The sequence below is a fragment of the Hipposideros armiger genome, unplaced genomic scaffold (genome assembly GCF_001890085.2).
Source record: "Hipposideros armiger isolate ML-2016 unplaced genomic scaffold, ASM189008v1 scaffold_131, whole genome shotgun sequence".
Classification (NCBI taxonomy): domain Eukaryota; kingdom Metazoa; phylum Chordata; class Mammalia; order Chiroptera; family Hipposideridae; genus Hipposideros; species Hipposideros armiger.
The window spans coordinates 1558573-1580947 of NW_017731481.1; the positions used below are offsets into that span (position 1 = coordinate 1558573).

General features: G+C 45.6%; 1 protein-coding gene across 1 annotated transcript in view; it reads right to left on the reverse strand.

The window, feature by feature from the left end:
* The window catches only part of ANK1 (ankyrin 1), a 217526-nt gene that overhangs the window by 92400 nt on the left and 102751 nt on the right, over window positions 1-22375 (reverse strand). The window contains exon 2 of the mRNA XM_019649237.1: window positions 8002-8103. Coding sequence (XP_019504782.1) covers window positions 8002-8103 — 102 coding nt within the window. The remainder of the gene's footprint in view (window positions 1-8001; window positions 8104-22375) is intronic.

Genomic DNA, 22375 nt, shown 5'->3' on the forward strand with positions numbered 1-22375 from the left:
GGGAAAGGAGAGACACCGCTGAACTGGAGTCTGTGATTATTAAACACTGTGGGTCACTCTGACTCATGACAAGTAATCAACTTACTTTAAAGCTGTAAATTGGTCCTATAATTAGCAAGATGAACATCATATAGCTTATTCTGCTGAAACGCAAAGGTAACTTACCTATTTAAAATAATTCAGGGGATGGAAGTTTTTAAGTTCACTAATACTTTTTCTAGTAAGAACTAGAACTTCAGAAGGATCCATGGTACCAGGCATGGGGCATCTAGTTGCTTCTCTTGTTGAACTGCACACCACAGAACACCACTTTCCCATGTAGGGGCTGCAAAAATATATTCCTCTCCTTCATTGCTATTCCAGAGCTGCAACATGGCAGCAAATTTTAAGATAGGTTAATATTGCCACATTATCCTATTAGGAAGGTTTTCAGTGTGAGTTTGGGGAGTGCAGGTGAAATTAGGGAACTGTGTATTTGCATGCCATTTCTATCCTTGTCAATAGTTCTAAGGAAAAGATGACAGAGAAAACTAACAGGCTCTTTATCTATACTGACCTGGACTGATCTATCACACCCTTAGCCTGGCTGACCACCCTCCTCACCCTCTTTCCTTTCATTTACCCCAACCCCACTGGACTCCTTGATGCTCATGACCTTCACCACTCCTGCCTTTGCACAGTCCATTCCTCCTGCTGCATTTCTCTTTTCCCAATTTCTACCTAGCAAAAATTCCTACTCTTCCTTCAAAGCTTTTTTCTGACTCATCGGCATGTTAGCCACTATCCCGAGACTTGAGAGCAGGCACTGGGACTTACTCACCTATGAGTAGGCAGCAGTTCAATAAATATTGGTTGAATGAATGAAAACATCCTCTGTGCTCGTTCTGGATGGCACTTATGACACTGAGTTTGTAACCTATACCAGCTAGATTTCTTCTATATACAACCTGCCTCTGAGTTCTTTGAGATCAGGATGAATGACTTAGTCTCTAGCGAGGTGTGTGGGTCACTGTAAGTGCTCAATACATGTTTGTGGACTAAATGAATGAGCAGAGAAAGTTTAGGTGGTCTCCTTAAGCCCATACCACCAAATCCAAAGTTATAAAGCTCAGAAGATTTTCAGAAATAACCTCTGGTCCTCAGCTTTCTGAGCAATACAGTGAGAGAGTTGAATGCCATGATCTCTAAGCTCTAAGATTCTACCATTTGGAAAGGTAGAAATTATCACAACCCCAGGGCCCAAGAAACCCTGATCAAAGGACTTGGCATTTGGCTTCTGTAGTAAAGACTGCAGCAGAAACTTTTGTTTCAGGTGCTCCATTTATTAAAAATGCTTAAAATCCTTTACCTCCAAGACAAACAAGTCCCAGTAGTCATGGGGGACGTGTGGAAATTTAAGAACCATCAATGGAACTAGCATGGTGTCACATGGTTTCATTGGCTGTTTTAGCATTGGAAGTCATTTATGTTTTTGTGATCATTCAGATGGTCGAACTTCTTGATACTGCAGCAAATATTGCCATGTACTTGACGAGTGGGGCTAGTGCCAGGATCTGAACCCCCAGTCATTATCCTAAGAATGACTATTTCACAATGCTCTTAAAAGTGATAGTGCTTAGACCAAGTTCCTACATGGGCTAAGTGTCAAATCCGTAAGCTTTAATCATTAGTGGTTAGCAGGCTCAACATCTACTGACTGAACTGATGAGCACTTGCTATGTGCCAGGCAGATGACAAGGAGCCTCGAGTACGAGTCCTCTCCCCTCGAGGTGCCTACATTTTAGTGGACAGGACAGAGAAAAGAGAAGAGACACAGATGCACCGCAAGTCAGGTAGTAATAGCTGCTACGGAGAGAAATGAGACAGGCTAGTGGATAGGGGGTGCCTGGGAGGCTCCAGGTCTCTCTTCTGACTCGGTCCCTTATGCCAACTCCACAGACCACAAGGCTTCTCTTTTTGGTGTGAACTTTTCTGCCGGTGTCTCAGGTCTTCCCTGTGAGGAAGGCCAAGTGAACCAGGGCTTGCTAGCACTGCAAGAATAGAACAGAAACTAAAATAGTGAGGTTTTTTGGTCCCTGGAGTTACATACAGCTCGCGGTTCCCAGTGGAGCATTCACGCTGACCTGACAATTCTAGGAATTCAGGAGACCAGAGGCTCTGAGAGCTCTCCTCTTGTTCTCTTTTTATTTGGCTAACTGGTAAACGTGTAAGGTCTATTAGTTCATCCAGAAAAAAAAATTTTTTTAATTGCTATGGTTTCCATAATAAAGTATTTTGATCTCATTTAGTAATCTAGCAACAATTCTGGAAATGGAACATATGAAACTGATAGTGGTATGTGCCTAATTATGTAGCCATTTATTCAAACAAATATAGAGCATCTACTATATGACTGACCCTAATCCAAGTGCTGTTAGGAATAAGCAGTCATGGATTTCACCTTCAGGTAGCTTAGCATCCACTAGGACAGATAAGACATGCTCAACATTACCAAGCTACATGGTACGACAGACTGAGCTGTAAGACAGGTACTGATCAATGGTAAAGGCAGAGATTGCTTCAAGCCCTGGGAATCCAGGATGTCTTCACAATGGCTTTTGAGCTGAGACTCAAACAAATCATCCCATTGCCATGCGGGTCCTGCAGTAGCAAGAATGACATCGTCCCAGGATGAGTAAAGAGCCCCTGGCCTCCACATGCCCTTGTGTCGTGTGTGCTGAGACCGCCATAACCAGGGTGACAACACTGCAAGCCCAAAGAGGCAAAACCCCTGTCCCCCCTTATTTAGAGTCATAACGGGGATCTACCAGGTCCACTGCCTCAACCTCCTGACCAGTCTCCCTGCTTCTGTCCCTGTGTCCCAAGTCTGTTTTCCACACAGTAGCCAGGGTGATTGTTTAAAAAACCTACATCAAATTGAGTATCTCTTGTGTAATAACTTCCAATGGTTTCCCATCACCCTTGGAGTAAAATTCAAGTCTTCACCATGGCCCATAAGCCCTTTAGGATTTGGCCCTAGAAAAGTCTCCCACCTCCATGTCTACCACCTCCTCCTTCGATCATTCCACTGCAGCCATACTGTTGTTCTTGCTGTTCCCCAAACAAACCAAGCTGACTCCTGCCCCCAGGGCCTTTGCACACGTTTGCCCCTTTTCAAGGAATGCTCTTCCCCCAGAAACCACATGGTCGCATTTACTTCTTTTGGGTCTCTCAAAAGTCATCTCCTTAGAGAGGCCTTCATTAACTACCCCATCTAAAATACCTTTCTCCTCCATGCTACTTCTCATTAGCTGTCATTATATATTTGGTCTTTTTCTTGGTTATTGTCTGTCTCCTTTACTAGCATGTAAAAGCCACAAGAGCACAGACTTGGTCTATTTTGTCTGTCTTGCTCAATGCCTAGAATAGTACCTGGCACAAAGTAGGTGTTTAATCAATGCATGTGGAATGACCCCACAAAGACACTGGTAGGATTATATTCAACATGACTCTCATCCCAGTTTTTATCAGCCGACGCCAGCATTTGACTTCCTCGAATGCTGAATGACTTCCAAATATCTATCTTTGGGTTGGACCTCTTATCTACATTCCAGGCTCAAATGTCTAATTGCTTACTATATCTCTTCACTTAGATTCCTCAAAGACTCTTTAAGAGGCTCTCCACACAGCCCTGTTCTTGTCTCTGCATTCTGTTTCCACACACGGAGTCCTCTCCCAGCGTCTCTTGTCTCAATGAATGGTGTCTCCACCCCCTGCATAAGGCAGACATCTGAGGGTCATTCTTACAGTCTTCTTTCCTGCCCTCCCCCATCCTATTCATCACAGAGGCGTGTTCATTTTGTTCCATCTCCACACCCACGACCATTACCCAAGCCACCGATATTTCTCTCCCAGACTAGTGCAGTAGTCTCCTAACTGACTTCCTCATATCCACCTCTGGGCCCTTCCATCTCTCTTCTACACAGTAGGCAGTGTGATCCTTTAAAGCACACCCCTGACCATGTCACTCCTGTGTTTGAACCTGTGGTTCCCTTTCCTCTACTCTTAGGCTAAAGATCAGAATCCTTAACACTACTTCTATTAGTAGAGTAGACAGATATTCTACCAGGGCACGCTGATACAGCTACACAGGTTGTTAAAAGCTGAAATATCTCCACTCCCTTTGGTCAACAGGCATTGTCGCAAGCGCTTAAATACCTCCCACTGTCCACTCTATCCCCTCTCCCAGATCCTGCTCCTTAATCAGCAACAACAGGATTAATGTGTGGGGCAACAGGCAAACACACTCTCATGCACACAGTGGGCACAAATGTGCATACACACACGCACTGCTCTCGGGGTCCTGGGACACACCATCCCTGTTGTAGACTGTTGTGACTATCTCTCCAGCCTCACGTGGTCCCTCTTGCTTTCTGCATTGCAGCCACTCTAACCTTCCTTAAACTCTCCATGCCTTTCCCTGTCTCAGGGACTTTGCACAGGCTGTTCTCTATGACGAGAAAGTTCTTCCCTTCCTTCAACTCATTCACCCCTAGTCATCCCTTAGCACAACTATCTCTTCCTCACAGTAGCCTTTTCTGCCTCCAACTCTAGGTCAAGTCTTTCTTATACATATTCTCATAGAATCCCATGCCTTTCCTTCAAAATGTCTAACATAGTTTGGTTTGCCTATCTATTTGTGTGATTTGATTAATAGCTCTCATTACCAGTGGACTATAATTCAGAGATAATGAGGATTAAAACTTTTTTATTTTTTTTACTATTAAATCCCTAAAGCCTAGCACTCCATATACATGTAGAGATGTACAGGAAGACATTGGCTAAAGACAATGAGTATAAAGTATGATCAATGCTTGAATAAATGAAAGAATCATGCATTCATATAAAGATATTGGTGCATGCATGTGTATAGGTATGTCCTTATAGGTGAATTTGTTATTTTCTATAAATATAATGATGATGATGATGATAAAAATGAGTAGACGTAATCTATGCAATAAGGAAACGTCCCTGAATATTCAGCTGTCTCTTATATAAGCCAAGAAGAGTTCCTCTTTTCACACTACTTACAGTAATTACTTCCTATTATGGCAAGCAGCACATATTCCTTCCACACAACATACTATTTGAAAGTGTGTTACTTATATAAGGATCAGCATTTACTGTATTACTGCTGTCACTGTCCACCAGCTCAAAAGATTCAAGCCAAAGCACATTCTCAAGCCATGACCCCAGGACAAGAGCCTGTTTTTATCTTCTCAAAACAAGAAATGCATGTTTTAAAGAGAAGAATCCTCTAGCACTATTACGAGGCTGGCTCTGTGAACGGTATCAAGCAGCAGCACTGTCCCGATGGAGGCAATAATGTGTTTAATGAGGGCATAAGTTCAGCTACTGTAGTCCTTCGCCATTAACCATACTCTGTACTCAAGAGCAAAAGCCATAAAGCCCTATAAAACCAGAATGAAGCTCGGGCAACGCTGGCACCCGAGGGGCAGCCCATCTGCAGCCCCTGCCCTGAGGCCGTCATAGAACCCAGGACAAAGACCAACAGGGCCCCAGAGCTGAGGAGCCAGGACTAAACCTGAAGGGAGGGGCTTTGCACTATGTGGAATCCTTCCTTTACCTCCCCTGACTTTCATTTCTTTGCCAGCAGAACTTTGCTCTTTGAAAATCAGAGGCTGGTCTTAGCCAGGACCACAGTCTCCACGTTGAGGTCAAAGCCTCCCCTTAGTCTCTAGCAGGGTTAAATGTGACTTGTCACTGGCGCTGAGCTGATCCATGGATCGGAAATGGTGTCAATGAAGTACAAAGAATACCTGGGTGCCTGCTGCTCTCTGAACCTCAGATGAACCCAGGAGGTGCTCTGAGGAGAGGCGGAAGCGGTACAAGCCAGTTACACCCGGGGCCTCACCAACAGGAGACCAATCAGAACAGAGCCATTTCCCGGGTGTCGTCAAAATCTTCCAATTTCACACCGAAAATGAGCCTTGGCTCAAGGCTTATGAATGCTCTGTTGTCCCCATTTCTGCTAAATGGATTCCTTTGAGAGCTGGCATCTTAACCCTTGGAAGGCCTCTGGAGGTTTGGTGCTCCCCAACGGGGAACTGCACTGCAGAGAAACGTGCATATGGATTCCTGCAGCCCCAGCCCGGCGGGAACAAAGGAAACCTCAGAACTGAGCTCTCTCTGCCAGGAATGCATCCCAGTGGGGAGAGAGAACAATCCCCTCACCCGGGGGCCTGGGAGCAACACAGCTGTAGTTCCTGCCGCTGTTTCCAGGGTGCGGTGTTCAACCGGTCCCTGGGACCCCTCTCCTGAGCCACTCCCATTCTAGGACTGTCCTTCTTTGCCCATACTTTGTTCCTACTGCCTCTTCCCATGAAAGAAATGGGTTCAGAGTTTTAATCTGTGATCCAAAGGCCTACCTTTAGCTCTGCATGCTTGGTGAGAATGACCACAAATGTCCTTAGGCCCATGTTGGCATATTTGGATGGAGGGATGGAGCGAGCCCTCCTCCTCATCTAGTTTGAGACCTCAAGTCCAGTCCACACGCTTCATTGCCCCTCTGAAGTTGACTGTCACGGGCATCTGCTTCATATCATACACCTACTTCTATTTCCTATCATTCACCACCCACCCTGTCCTTCTCATCTTTTAGCTGTGAATTTACACCACAGAAGACCAACTGAATCCAAGTGGGGTCCTGGCCCTGGGAGACAGAGAAAGCGGCATTTTACATTTTAAGCAGGGTGGAGGGGGCTGACGGACAGAAGAGCACAGCCAGTAGAAAGGTGAACCTTCCTTCATTCTGGGAATTTGCCCCGCTGGCTTGCAAAAGCCATCCAGCCCATCGCAACATGGGTGAACTTGGAGGACATTATGCTACGTGAAATAAGCCAGTCACAAAAGGACACACACCGTATGCTTCCACTTATATAAGGCACCTAGAGTAGTCAGAGTCATAGAGATAGAAAGTAGAATGGTTGCCAGAGGCTGGGGAGATGCAGGAATGGGGAGTCATTGCATAATAGGTACAGAGTTCCAGTTTTGCAAGATGAAAAATGTCCTGTGGATGGATAATGCGGATGGCTGTTACCATGATATGAATGTACTTAATGCCACTGGACTGTACACTTAAAAATGGTTAAGATGGTAAATTCTACATTATGTGTATTTCACCACAATTTAAAATAATTTTTGAATGATTAAAACGGTAAAAGCAAAAAAGTCAAAATTGGTAAATTTGTTCTAAATTAAAAACTGAATTTGCATGTTCACATGAACAACTTAATTGACTGGCAAGAACTAACAAACAAACAAAAGCCATCCAAGCCCCAAGCGCAAGCCACACCCCTGTTCTCTTTCTAGGGGAGTGATTTCCTCTTCAGTCAGTTCCTAGAGTTTTGGTCTGACTGCCCTCCCATCAGTCCTACATACATTCAGTTTCTTTACCATCCTCTCCGGAAACCAAGCCCCCAACCAAGCCCCCGTCACATAGCACTAGAAACCTCCAGGGAGGCCTTTTAAGCCACACTGTTGCTCAACCTGAGCCAGACTTGCCTTTGTCAATACTCTGTGAGCCAGTTCTCACCACTATTTCCTTCTCAGCCTGCAGAGAAGCCTCAAAGGCTGCTGACAGACAAAGATTTAATGTCACTACAGACACAACATCCTTCAAAGGCCCTTCCTTGTGCCCACTTTCAAAGGCCACATATTCTAAGACCACAGCAGGGACCAATAGCGACTTCTAAGGGAAGAGGCCCCAGGGGATGGAGCCCAGCCTGGCCCACACTGCTCAAGCATCAGCCCTTCTCTGTGGGGGCCTGGACTGGGGCAGGGATATGGGCAACAAGGTTAGGGCCTTCAGCAGGCGGGAGCCCTGGGGGATTTTTGAGGCCACTGGGAAAAGGTTAACAGAAGCAGATTAAAACTCTCAGGGAATGGCACCAGGCAAGAGCCACTCTTCAAAGACCACATGCCTGTCCCCATCCCACTTACCTGGTTACAGGTATTAATGTCTACCCCATTCCTCAGGTGATCCAAAGCTTTGTCCAAGTTACCTGATCTTGCTGCCCTGAGAAAGCTGGTAGCAGCATCGGCCTGTGAGGAGAAATAGCAGGCTGTCAGTGTGCTCTGTGTAGTAACAACTTCACGATCCCATTCAAGCCCAGAGCTGCAAAAAATGGACAAGGTCATGGCAGCAGCCTTGCACCCTCCCATTGTGGCGCCCTGGTGCCCACCATGGTATCCAGATGTGGTACAGGCCCTAGAACCCCTGGCAGGACCCCTTTGGGGTCTGTAATGTGAAGCTGCCTTCAAGCCCAGTCTCCCTTCCTTTTGGTATTTTTATGAGCAAGCATTTTTGGCTAGGACCCAGAAGGGATCAACCAGCTTTTGAGAGGGACCCCATTCCAAAGCCTGGTGTCTTACTGCTTTGATGTTTCCAAGGGCTCTGCGTCTTTACTAAGGAGCCTTATATATCAATCACATAGCCCCTGCCCCCCGTGAGTCATAAAAGCAGGCACAACAGAACCAAACACGTGCTCTCTGGTGCTATTTTGTGGTTTTGTTTTTTAAGTAAACAGCACATAGCACTAACTGTGCGCTAAAAACCATTAACAGCACTTTACATATAAAATAAAGATTTATACACATGCAGATATGCATCTAGTTCTCATTAAAAAAAAACCCACGGTAAGTGCTATTGTGGTCTCCATTTTACAGATGAGGAAACTGAGGCACAGAGAGCTAAAATGACTTGTACAGAGTCACACAGCAGGTAAGAGGCACAGCCAGGACTCCAATGCAGGCAGTTTGGCTCTGAAATCAGTTAACTTAACCACCCTTCTCTGTTGCCAGCTTAACGTGAGCTTTACCTGACAGGTGCCCCACGTCTTGAATGAGAGTAAAGCACTTCATTTCCCTAGTTGTTGCTCAGCCACCTACACCAACATATCAAGACACTGCTGCCAGGAACATTTGTTTGTATTAAGGATAAATGACAGCCAGAAAGAGTGAGAGCTAAGGACAATAAAATAAAGTCGGTGAACGCAGAGAAGTATAGTGAGAGAGCATATCATTACAGGGGGTTGAGCTGACTCAGAGCAGCTCCGCTGCATGTAGCTGATAGCCCTACGCTCTTAGGCACCACTGCACCTGTTTCCTTATCTGTAAGCCGGGCAGGGTAAGGCCTTTCTCATACCCTTGCTGTGAAGCTGAGAGGAAATAATATACATTATTATAATTATTATATCAGCACAAGTGCTGAGTACAGTACATGGCACATGGTGCCTACTCAGGTGGAGTCTGACAGGTAAGAGTCACATGACAGGCCATAGGTGAAGCGTGGGATGCCATTCCTCCAGAAGACCCATCCACATATCATGTTTTTTTCTCCTGTCTCCTTCCTTCATGCTCCCTCCTTAGAGAACATATTATAGGGGTTGAATGGTGGTCCCCAAAAGATATATATGTATGAGCCTTAATCTCTGGCGGAGTAGATAAATGCTGTGCTCACCTCCTCCCAGGACCACATCAATTACAGCTAGACCACAGAACAACCATTATTGAGAATCACCTGAAGCCTAGCTGAACCAAAGCCCTACAACTACAGACATACAAAAGAAGCCACCTCCAGATTGGTAGGAGGGGCAGAGACCTGGAACAGGCTGGTCCCACACCTGCGTGTGACCATTAAAAATCGGAAGAGATATCTCTGCTACGGAGGTTCCCCCCCGAGGAGCTAGGGGTCCCAGCCCCTCCCCAGTCCAGCGTTTCAGTGACAGGAAGAAAAGTCCCCATAACTTCTGGCTGTGAAAACCAGCAGGGATTGTCGCTTAGTGAGATGGCAGGCAGCTGCATTCCCAGGCATTCTCTTTAAATGTGTGCGGACTTACTCACTGATGGACTCACTCGCTCTCAGCTCCAGCCCTGGGGCCACAGCTCGAAAGGCGCCAGGGATACACGGAGAGGAACTGAGTCGTTTAACTTCAGTGTGAAAGCTGGAGGGGCAGCTTTCTCCCTGATGGAGGCACTGGCGGAAGCCATTGTTTTTTTTGTTTAGCCCTCCATCTCACTGCGTGCAGATGCAGGCAGACTCCCTCTCTTAGTCTCCATCAAACTGGCCCCATCCTATTGATTCCCTGAGACCATGCCCCACCCAAGTTTCAGGCACACCAAAGCCATTTCCAGTGGCTTTTCTGTGTAAACGACCTGCCTTAGTTCATGCTGCAGAGTTTTCTAAAACCTCTCAAAGGTTCACAAAACCCAAACAAGCAGCATCTAGCTTCAGCATGTCTCATACCTCTAGCTGAGCAGCCCTAAGCCCAGCACTAGCGACAGTTGGCCTTGGTTTGTGGCTTGGCCTCTCAAGGCACCTCTAAGCACAGTGTGGGCAGCGGCCATCTCTGGATTGCTTTGTGGCTCATGTCAGGTGGCCCCAGGCAGGGCATAGACAACAACAGCTTAAGTTGGCCTGTAGCAGGTCCCCTCCCAGTGGCTAGCAGGCCCAGTGGCCAGCTATAGACTGGGCCAGAACATCACCCAGCCACCTCCAAGGATGACACACCCAAAGGGCAGACTAGGCAGGCACCAGAGGCCTGATAGTGCAAACACTGCTCTGCAGGGACAGCCCCTGCACAGCAGTTCCTCTGCTGTAGTCACAGCCAGTCCTCTTGAGGGTCCACCCCTCCAACTGATGTGCAAACAGCAATCAAGTCTCAACTACAACAGGAGGGCACACACAATCCACACAAGAGACACACCTGGAGCACCTGGCTCTGGTGACTAGGGAGACTGCACCATTGGGTCCCACAGGACACCTACTACATAAGGCCACTTTATTAAGACCAGGAGGCATAGCAGCCCTACAAACAAACAAACACAGGGAGGTAGCCAAAATGGGGAGACAAGGAAACATGCCCCAACTAAAAGAACAGAACAAAGCTCCAGAAAAAGAACAAATAAAATAGAGACAAGCAATCTACCAGATGCAGAGCTCCAAACACTGGTTATAAGGCTGCTCAATGATCTCAGGGAGAACTTCAATAAAGAAATAGGAAACATTAAAATGGAGATAGAAAACATAAAAAAGAACCAGTCAGAAATAAAGACTACAATAACTGAAATGAAGAATGCATTAGAGGGAATCAACAGTAGATTAGATGAAGCAGAGGATCAAATCAGCAATTTGGAAGATAAGGTAGCAGAAAACACCCAATCAGAACAGCAAAAAGAAAAAAGAATCCAAAAAAATGAGGAGAGTTTAAGGGGCCTCTGGGACAACATGAAGTGTACCAACATCACAGAGGTACTGGAAGGAGAAGAGACAGCAAGCAATTGAAAACCTATTTGAAGAAATAATGACTGAAAACTTCCCTAACTTGGCAAAGGAAATAGATATACAAGCCTAGGAAGTGCAGAGAGTCCCAAACAAGACTAACCCAAAGAGGTCCACACCAAGACACATCATAACTAAAATGCCAAAGGTTAAAGACAAAGAGGATGTTAAAAGCAACAAGAGAAGAGCAGTTAGTTACCTACAAGGGAGCTGCCATAAGACTGTCAGCTTATTTCTCAACAGAAACTTTGCAGGCCAAAAGGGATTTGCATGAAATATTCAAAGTGATGAAAGTAATGACCTACAACCAAGATTACTCTACCCAGCAAAGCTATTATTTAAAATTGAAAGACAAATAAAGAGCTTCCCAGACAATTAAAAGCTAAAGGAGTTCATTACTACCAAACCAGTATTACAAGGAATATTAGAGGGACTTCTTTCAGACAAAAAGAAAAAAAATTAAAAATATAAATAATAAAATGGCAATAACTACATACCTATCAACAATTACTTTAAATGTAAATGGATTAAATGTTTTAATAAAAAGATAGGGTGCCTGAATGGATAAGAAAACCAGATCTTTATATATGCTGCCTACAAGAGGCTCACTTGAGATCAAAAAACACACGAAGGCTGAAAGTAAAGAAATGGGAAAAAGATATTTCATAAAAATGGAAATGAAAAAAAAAGCTGTGGTAGCAATACTTAGGCCAGACAAAATAGACTTTAAAACAAAAGACAAAGAAGGACCCAGTAATCCCCTCCTCAAAACGCTACTTTGAGAGGACATGTGCATCCACATGTTCACTACAGCATTGTTTAGTGACCAAGATGTGGAGGCAGCCTGGGTGTCCATCGATGGAAGAATGGATAAAGAGGAGGTAGTATATATTTACAATGAAATATTGCTCAGCCATGGAAGGGAATAGGTTATTGCCATCTGCAGTGGCATGAATGGGCCTGAAGGGTATTGTGCTGAGTGAAGTATTACGTCAGACAGTGAAAGACAGATGCAATGTGATTTCACTTATATGAGGAATCTAAAGAGCAAAATATAAACAAACAAACAAAACAGAACAAACTCATAGATCAGAGAACATGTTGATGGTTGCCAAAGAACATTTGATGAGAGGGGGATTGAGAATGGGTTATAAAGGGAAAGGGATTAAGAAGTACAACTTGGTTGTTACAAAGTAGTTATGTGGATATAGGGTATAGCATAAGGAATACAGTAAAAAATATTATAATTATGTATGGTGTGAGATGGTACTAGATTTATTGGGGTGATGGATGGGGGGTTTGGGGAACAGGGTTAAAAAGGTGAAGGCATTAAGAAGTATAAATTGGTAGTTAAAAAACAGTCATGAGGATGTAAAGTAAAGCATAGAGAATATAGGTAATAACATGGTAATAACTATGTATAGTGCTAGGTGGGTACTAGACTAGTCAGGGGAATCACTTCTTAAATTATACAAATGTCTAACACTATGCTGTACAGCTGACATTAATATAAAATAATATTGAATGTCAACTGTAATTGGAAAATTAAAAAGGGTAAGAAAAGGTGAAGGAGAATAAGAGGTCCAAATTTCTAGGTATAAAACAAATAAATCATGGTGATATAATGTAGCACAGGGAATATAGTCAATAATATTGTGATAGCATGGTACAGTGTCAGATGGTTGCTGACTTATGGTGATCACTTCTTTAGGTATGTAAATGTTGAATAACTATGGTATATGCCTGAAACTAATATAATATTGTATGTTAGCTATATTTTAATAAAAATCTTCAAAAAATAAAATGTATTTTAAATACATCTTCCTCAAGTTATTTGATTTATGCAAGTCTTGTCTCCCCAGCCAAACTGTTTGCTTCTTGGGTCAGGGACCAAATCTTCTACTGCTCTTGAATCCTTCAAAGCATGAAGTGTCTGCTAGGCCAAGAGCTCCCTTGGCCTAAAACACAGGGCACCTACTGTCCCCAGGTTCCTCAGCAAGGTGTCTGTGGTGGGGGAAATATTTCAAAATGAGGGTCAATCTGTTGGTTCCCCATGAGCTGTATTCTCAGAGAAATCGGATTCAAAGTTTTGTCCCTCAGTGGAATGTGTGTTGTGCCTGCTGATTCAGAAAGACTGTCAAGTATTAGATAGAGAGAATATTTTCCTATATCCAACTATTAGGAAAAACACTATATTATTCCCTAAGAATAATAGTGTTAGAGGGATGACAGTTAGCTCAGTTGGTTAGAGCGTGGTGCTGATAACACCAAGGTTGCCGGTTCGGTCCCTGCATGGGCCACTGTGAGCTGTGTCCTCCTTAAAAAGTGTCAACTATGTCATTGTAGCATGAAAGCAATGTGTAAACCAGTGACCACAGCTCTTCCCATCTACCCAGACTACCTTCTACAGCACAATAATAGAATATAGGATGAAAACCTGAGAATGGTGGGTAAAAACAGATGCAATATCAACTGGTACTGTTTGACTGTTAAAAGCCCTAAATGTAGAAAGTGAAGCAGAATGCTTCTGACAGGTAGACATGCAGACAAATAGAGGGTAAGGGAATTCCAATTTAGACTAGGCTGAAGAAGGCTAAATACTTTTTGCAATGGAATTATAATACTATTACTAGTCATTGGGCAAACATATTACCAACATGATATCTTTTAATCCTCATCACAAGCAGTGAGGTAGTATCATAATTATCCCCATTTTAGAGGTGATGAAACTGAGGTCAGGAGAAGTTAATAGCTTGCCCAAATTCTGCAGTTGGTTAACACTCAGGGAATCAACCCAGGTCTTCCTGTCTAAAGCCTATGCCTTTCTACTGCCCTTGACCCTGAGGTGCATTCTCAGCAATTTCAAACCTGAGGGTGTCCAGACAACCCTGACAGATTGTAGGGGCTGGGAGGGGCAACATACCTTTGCCAATCAAACAGTTAATCCATGGCAGAGAAAGGGTCCCCGGAAGATCCTAGCTCTGACCCCTGAGCCCTGTGTTAAAGCCAAGTCAGGCCTCTAAAAAGGAATCATCTTGTCCCAGTCCTTCCTTTTGCTGATGACAAAACTGATGGTAAAATAAAGTGACTGGCTGAGGTCACCTAGATAGTTAGAGGTAAAGTTCAACGGCTAAGGCTTTTTCACTTTCTTTTTGGTCTTCTCTAGGCATAAAGTAATCAGCACATAAGCACGGTCCTCAGGGTACATTATAGGTAAATTGTAGATAAGGGTGTCACTCTCACTCTGCATTGCTCAGTTTAATTAAACAATATATTTATTGAGGTCCTAGTTCAAGTCCAGGATCCTGCTAGGGTAAAAGGAGAGAGAATTTTAAAATCAGAATATTGGTCCCTGCTTTCATGATTTAAAAAATGAAGTAACTCGGGAATAAAGGGGTCATTCGCAAATACACCCATTGATTCATTCCACAAGCATTCACTGAACCCTACCTAGGAGCCAGGGAATGTTTAAGCTCCATAGCAAATGGCCCTTTTTGAAATATTAAACCCATTCTCACCGTCTCGTTCTTCTGAGCCCATACTGCCCATCTATCTAATTCAATTACCTCCAATTCAATGACCTATCCTAGGCACAATTTCCTGATGCATCTAGGAACAGTCGTGTGATCCAATATGGCAGAAAGGGAGTCAAAAGAATCCAATATATTCCATTTAGAATATTTACCAGAGTAAATACTAACCAAAAAACAACAACAACAACAATAATAATGACAAAATACTAACCAAAGTCTCTCGGGGTATGATAAATTAGAGCAGAGTCCCTGGCCCTCTCTGAGCCTCACCATCCCCTGGGGCAGCTTCAGAGAGGCGTAAAGCTCCATGAAAGGAGAATAGAGATGCTAAAGGAGGCTGCTCCTTGTGTCCAGAAAATCAGTCTGCAATGACCCTAAACCCCGCATCACCACTGAGGAGCTGTCACCCTCTCTGAGCACCTCACCAAGGCTGCTCACTTGTGTCTTTGCCCCTTCCTCATCTTGAACTTCACTTTAATGTAATTTTACCTGTGAGAAAATTACTCGCACCTGCACTTAGGGGAGGAGGGGGTGTACACATTTTGTTGTGTCCCCAGCCCACATTCCTGCTGGTTAATCCATGTGATGTCCCAGAACTTCCTTTGATAACAAAATAAATTTTCTTTTATAAAGCTCTTACTGTGTTTTAAGCACTCTACTTAATTCCCTCCAATAATCTCATGAGGCAGGTACGTTGACTGTCTCCTTTTGCACGGATGAGGTAAATTAGTCATAGAGAAATTAAGTAACTTGTCCAAAGTCACACAACTAATAGGTGGCTTGGCCAGGCTTTGAATCTAGGTAGCCTGCCTCCAGAGTCTTTCTCTTAACCCTGGTGCTGTACTGCCTCATAGGCCAATCATTTTCTAGTGCCCATAGGATTCTTCTCAAGTTCAGCTAAGGCTGGAGGAAGGCTTCCGCCTGCGCTCAGAGGCCGTGCCCACTTCAGCCCTCACTTCAGAAGGAAGCAAGTGAAGGGGAAAGGAAGGGAACGGAATTCCTCCTGGGACTCAAGTTGTGACTAGGGCTGCTCAGGAGAAGGGAGGTGAACCCTTGGTTACCTGAGACACCCAGACTATTATTAAACTTGCACTTCCTGAGTGGGGTGATACGAATATAGCAATATATAAGCAGCTGAGGGGGCTCCAGTGTCCTGGGAGAGAAAGGCCGGAAGCTGCTAAATGTCAGCATGCTTGTAACACACGAGCAGGAAAGGCTTCAGAAACACAGAGGCCAGGCAAAGTTTCGTTTCCGGCGGGGTAAGAGAGCCCCAGGGCCTCCTCACATCTTCTCCCGGGCTTGAGATGGCCTAAGTTCTCCCAGGACAAATCATGACTTACTTTGTCAAGGTCTTTCAGTGCAACATCCTTATCGCAAAAGATGAATGGAAACTGAGCTATTATCAATTTCTGTAAACAGTAATAAGACAGCATCTCTTTCCCAAAGGGTCTTGTTTGGGCAAAATGCAGCTCCTTTAACAAAGCCATTGTCAGAACTTCCAGGAAGAGATTCCAGATCCTGTCCTGTGGGTACATCCACAAGACAAAGTACGAGTATGCAATTGGCTGTTGGGGTTGCCCTCCACATCTGAGAGTTCCTTCAAACTCAACGCCTAGTATTCCTCCAAGGCCAGGTTAGGCCTCACAGAATGGACAGTCAGCGCCAGCCAGCTCACACACCTGTGTGGCCCCTGCCTTTATCCCATTAACTACAGAGAAACAGATGTGAGCCTTGAGCCACAGTGTGTTTGCATTAGGTTTCTTTCCTTTTTCTTTCCAGAGAGTTCTGCTGTTAAAGCTTTATGAACTGTCTCCAGGTGCTCCAGTCAGACTACCATTGGCAAAGATAAAATGAACAAATTAAAGGTGTCACTGGGGAAAAGAGATTTGTAAGCAGGAGTCCTGGGTTCCGTCATCATCTCCCAACACCACTGCGAGGCCTTGGGAAAAACCCTGTCCCTTCCTGAACCCTGCCTTAGAGGCTGGCTGATGCAGTGATGTGTGAAAAGCCAGAGTGGACCCTGATGACGGAAAGTCCTGGCGTAAATTCCTGCTCTGCCACTTGATGCTGTGACTCGCACAAGTTCCCAAACCTCAATTTCCCCATTGCTATAACAGGGATAATACACAGCTTGCTGGGGAGCTGTGACAATGACAAGGTACAGGGGAAGCACCAGGCTCCCGGGCACACAACAGGTCTGCCTTCCTCTCGCCCCCATTCATTGCCTGCTACCTCTGGACCTCGGGTCCATTGTGTTGCTAAGGTTTTAGGGGTCAGGCATGCCATGAGCAAGGCGGTCCCTTTTCCGGCCAGAGGCTAAGGCCGTGGCATCTCCGCTGGTCCGGCTGGGTCCCCGTGAAGGACAGCTGGGAGTCCCCACACCAGAATCCGCTAGGCGGGACTCCCTTCCCGGGGTGAGGGGGACGCGGCCTCGGCTAGGGCCCCGCGCGCCCCGGGTCCCTTCTGGGACCCTGAGCGACGGCTCCGCGCTCCCGCGTGCGCCGCTCACCCGGGCCGCCTCCCGGAACCAGCCCCTCAGCCAAGGCAGCCTCCGGGCCAAAGGAATTTTCCTCTGGATCCTGCTGGAAGCCTCCGCGGCCGCCCGGCGCGCGTCCCCGCACCCTCCCGAAAGTTGGCGCCTGCGGAGCCCGCAGCGAGGGGCCCCGTGCCCCGGACCCCGCACGGCGGCCCCCCGCGCGCGGAGCTCCCTGGCCGAGCGACCGCGGGCCGGTCGTCACTCACCGCAGGGTCTGGACCGGACCTGCGCTGTCTCGCTGCCATCGTCCGGCGCCCGCGCTGCAATCCGAGCCCAGTTCCCTGCTCCCCCTCCCCCGTTATCTGCTCGGCGGCGCGGGGAGCGCCAGCAAGTTACGCGGCATCTGGCTAAAAATACAGGCTCCCTGCGCTGGGCTCAGGCTCCGGCGCGGACTCTGCGCCCGCCCGCCCTCCAGCCTGCCAGCCAGCCAGCCAGTCGCTAATGGGATCTCTTCATTTTCTCTCCATTATGTCAGATAGGAAAGTTAATGCGAAGAGATCTCAGGAGGGAAAGCACCTGCTGCCAAGCCCAGCGGAGGGGGTGCGTGGAGGGTGCGGGTGGGGTGCGGCCCGAGCTGCAGGTGCGGGCCCGGGCGGAGAGCCGGCGCTCTGCCGCTGCAGAAGGGAGGCACACACGTCCAATGGAGGTGAGGAGCTCCAAGCTGCATGGCACTCCCGCCCTTCCTCCTGCCGCCCGGCTGCCCTAGTGAATGGGCCTCGGAGCCTGTAAAGACCGCCAGGGTGAGCTCAGCAAAGTCTATTTATGCCCCATAACCAATTTGCATGTTTCGAGCTCTTACATGGTGTCCTGAGATCCCAGTTAATCAGTCTATTCCAGATTCTGCCGGAGCGCAGAGACGCGAAATGAAGCTGAGAGGCAGGACGCAGATCTGTTACTACAGGCTCCCTCGTCCCTCAGGTCTGCTGCTGTTAATGAAATGTCACCCAGGGCTGGAGGAAGCTCCCAGTTATCGGCTCTGGGACCATCCTTAGCTTTTCATGAGGTCATCTCAGGAGCAGATGTCAAAAGCATGTTGGGGCTGGGCAAGTCTTTGGGGGTGACACCAGGGATTGTTAAGAGCAGGCTCAACATGGGAGTCATGAGACATGGTGAGCAAAAGCCATGCCAGATACCTGGTGCCCCTGGCAATATTGCTTGTTCAAATCTTAGATGTTCTATATTATGAGACCAGTTTCATGCGCTCTTCAAATAGTGGTCTAGACACAATACCAAATGTTCTTTTTCCACCCCTCCTGCCCTGACTCAGGGGTAGAGTAGAGCTGTATGCTGGTAAGGAATTATTAACACATTGATCCCCTTTAGGTGATGGACATATTGCATTACCTCATATAACCCTCACAGCCACCCTGTAAGGTAGACAATGCTAATAAAGTGGTATGGATGGAGAAACTGAGCCCAGAGAGGTTAAGAGTCAGGACCAAGGTCCCCACTGGTAAGTGGAGGGTCCTACTGACCCAAAGCCCTTCTGTGAACAGCATTGCCAAGAATCCTCACAAAAAATGTGCTCAGAGCCAGGAAGAGATAATATGGAGGATGTTCCTGAAAGGTAGAAAAGACTTCCAGAGTGTTTTCCAAAATAAGGTGCTCTTCAAGCCCATTCGACAATTATGGGAAAGTCCCAAATTAGTGGGATAAATAAAGATCAAGAGAAAAGGTCAGGATGTTGCCAAAAAAGAATGATCTGAAGCATATAATGCAAATAACTCCTCCCCACGAGGGTGAAAAAAACAACAACTGGTATTTGAAGACATCATTAGAATTCTCCAGGCCAAGACCCTCAACATTATCAGAGGATGAATGTCAGGACAGGCAACCTCTGAAAGGTGGCTGAAAAACGCCCACTCTGCTGTACCAAAGGGCAGGATGTCTGGATGGGGGAATTCACTGCAGCCCCTTTTCTCCCCATGCACACATTTTTCAAATACAGGTCATGCTACAGGTCTCTTGCCTGTGAGTCTTAAAACTGCCTCTCAGATCTGCTCAATCCTCTACACCGAAAGTTTCAATTAATAAATTACAGTTACTGGAACAGCCCTGATCATAGTCCACTGGGATATCTCAAGGGATTCTAAAGCACTGTTCCAACATTAATATTTAGAGAGAGAAAAAGCCCTACTCAAATGGAAGATGAATAATATGTACAGTACTTTCAAAACACTGATACAATTGACTTGCACAATAAACTGAAAGACTATTTTTTAACAGCTAAACTGTAGTATATAGTTGACATACTATAACCCACATATCTAAAATGTACAGTTCGGTAAGTTTTGATATTATGTATGCCCCCATAAAACTATCACTACAATCAAGATAATGAACCTCCAGAAGTTTCTTCTTGGCCCTCAGTAATCTCTCTCTCCTTGCCAGTTGGTCCATGTGCTTGCCAACACTTGGTATGGTCAGTCTTAATTTAAACATTCTAATACATGTGTACTAGTATGTCAGTATGGCTTTAATTTGCATTTTCCTAATAACTAATGATGTTAAACATCTCTTCAGTGGCTTACTTGCCATCCACATAGGTGTTCGTTTTCTTTGGTGATGTATCTGTTGAAATCTCTTGTTGTTTTTAAAATTGGGTTGTTTGTTTTCCTATTATTAAGTTTTGAGACTATCTGTTTTAAAAGTGAGATAAACTGAGATCTTGCAAGTAAAGTGAAATGTCCCAAGTTAAATGGCAAAAAAAATCCCAGTCCAGTTTTGGTACCCAGATCTTTTAATTCCTAAGCCCAGTACTCTTTATACTATACAATGCTATGCATTATAGACAATCACAAAGAAAAAAGTAGAGGTAGTCATAGTGGACCAGAAGATGAATACAATCCACAGTACTGTGAGAGTAATGGGCAAGATGCTGAGGTATTGTCAGAGGACTTGAGTACTCAGGACTGCAAAGAATTCTTGATGTTAGCCATGACCATATTAGGGTTGAGGCTTTACAACTTAGATATGCGAAGAGTCAAGCAAGGCCCAAGAGGAGAAAAAAATGACATGTTGCTCATTAAGGCCTGATGTTAAAGGAACTGAGATGGCAGACGCTGAAGAAGAGGGAGCTAAAAGATATAGGCCTCAAGATGTAAACGCCACCAGGACTAGAGCCTGGAACCCCAGAATGGGACTTACTATAAGGTGCCCTTTCCCAGGTGTGGTAGCCCAGTCATCATGATTCAATCATAAGCTTCTCACAGGCAGAGACAGCTTGATTCACATGTTCCGTGTACCCAACCGTTTCCCCTTGTTTTCCCCACCAGCTCCCTATGTGCTTAGCATAGTGCTGGGCAGTAATGCCAAATAAATGCTTGCTGACTCATGTTTGAAGACGACATATGCACCATTTCTAGTAGTCATAAGAAAACTGTAAATCATGGGGTTAAACTGATGTAAAAAAGATTTAGATTATTCAGAAAGGCCTGAATCTTTGCTGGGGATATTTCAGGATAGCAGAGAAAGACAGCTCACTATTTGATATAGTGTATAAAAGCACAGGATAAACAAAATGACTTGCAGGGTTGTAGGGGTTCAGAAAGATAAGCCATTATTTTTCCCCCATTAATTGACTGTCCTTCCTCCACCTTCTATCACTATCACACCTTAAACAACAAATAATCATCCTGCTCCTTGCCTGTTTCCTGGTTTGGTTTTGTTTTATACTTCAAGGCTGCATTTTTTGTTGCAGGTATTTAAGGTGCCCAAGAGATCTGCCAATGAGAATCACTGAAACTAAAGCAAGGGAACAGAAAGGGAATGATGGGTAAAAGCAGAAACTAGGGGTTCTCAGTAAGGACACCAGACCACTTGTTCTATCCTACAGATTCATGGCGTCTGCAGGTTTTTTCCAATCTTGTTAAATATTTTACCAACTGCCTCCGCAGTTCCCTCCGCACACAAGCATATTGAAGTGCTGGAGGCTTTAGCTGCGGAGTTCAGTCCTCCAGGCCACTTTAAGCTACGTCAGGAGACAGCGCAGGAAGAAAAAAGAGAAGAAATTCACTGTGCAACACATCAAACCCCTGGATAGAGTGGGAGCCTGGGATCGCTTATGGGACCCCTGCGCGAACTCTCCCCTGAATCATTAGCTCTTCCAGGAACTGGGAGAACACTTCTTTCTGCTCAAAAGCCTGAAGCAAAGAATCCCAGGGGTGTGGGAGTCTCAGATGACTCTGCCTCTCCAGGACGCTTTAGGAGAACAGGAAAAGGCAGCTTCCGGTGGTGGCCAGCCGGGACACAAGCTGGCTCCCCTCTAAAGGAACATCAGAGCTGAAATTCAGGGCAGATCCAGGATTCCAGAAAAGGGCCTCCTGGTACCTCCTGCCCTGGGCAATGGCTGCCACTCTCCCCTGCAGTTAACTGGACGACAGATGTGCCCATCCTGCTCCTCCTGCTTTACCATCCTCTGCAATCTTCTCAGACTTGGAACTGACTTAACAACAGCACTATTAGCTTGTCTGAGGAGCCCTAAAATAACTGAAGTTAGTCGGCCAACCCACTGCAGTTGAGCAGCGTAACTTTTGATAAAGGAAATAACTTTTCTGAGCCTTGGTTTCCTCATCAGTAGAATGCAGATAACTTGGCCCACCTCTCCAGGTATTGTGAGAATCATGTAAAAATGCCTTAGCACCACTTTGGGCACACAGTAGGTACTCAATAAATGACAGTGGACACTCTTTTTCACTCCTTCCCTTCCTTCTTCTCAGCCAAAGCATTTGCCAAAGGTTAACTCCCTCCCTCCCCAGGTAAGGTGTGTTACTGATCTTGTTTCTATCCTAAAAAATTAAGGCCTAGTCACTGCTTATCCAAGATCAAACATCCATGTCAGAGAACAGGAACCCAAGAATTCCCAGAGCTCTGCTGTAGCAACTAGACCTCTTGGGCTTATAATGAACCATTTTCAATTTCCATTTTCTCTGCAGCGAAGAAACAATTCTCCAGTTATGTGTCCAG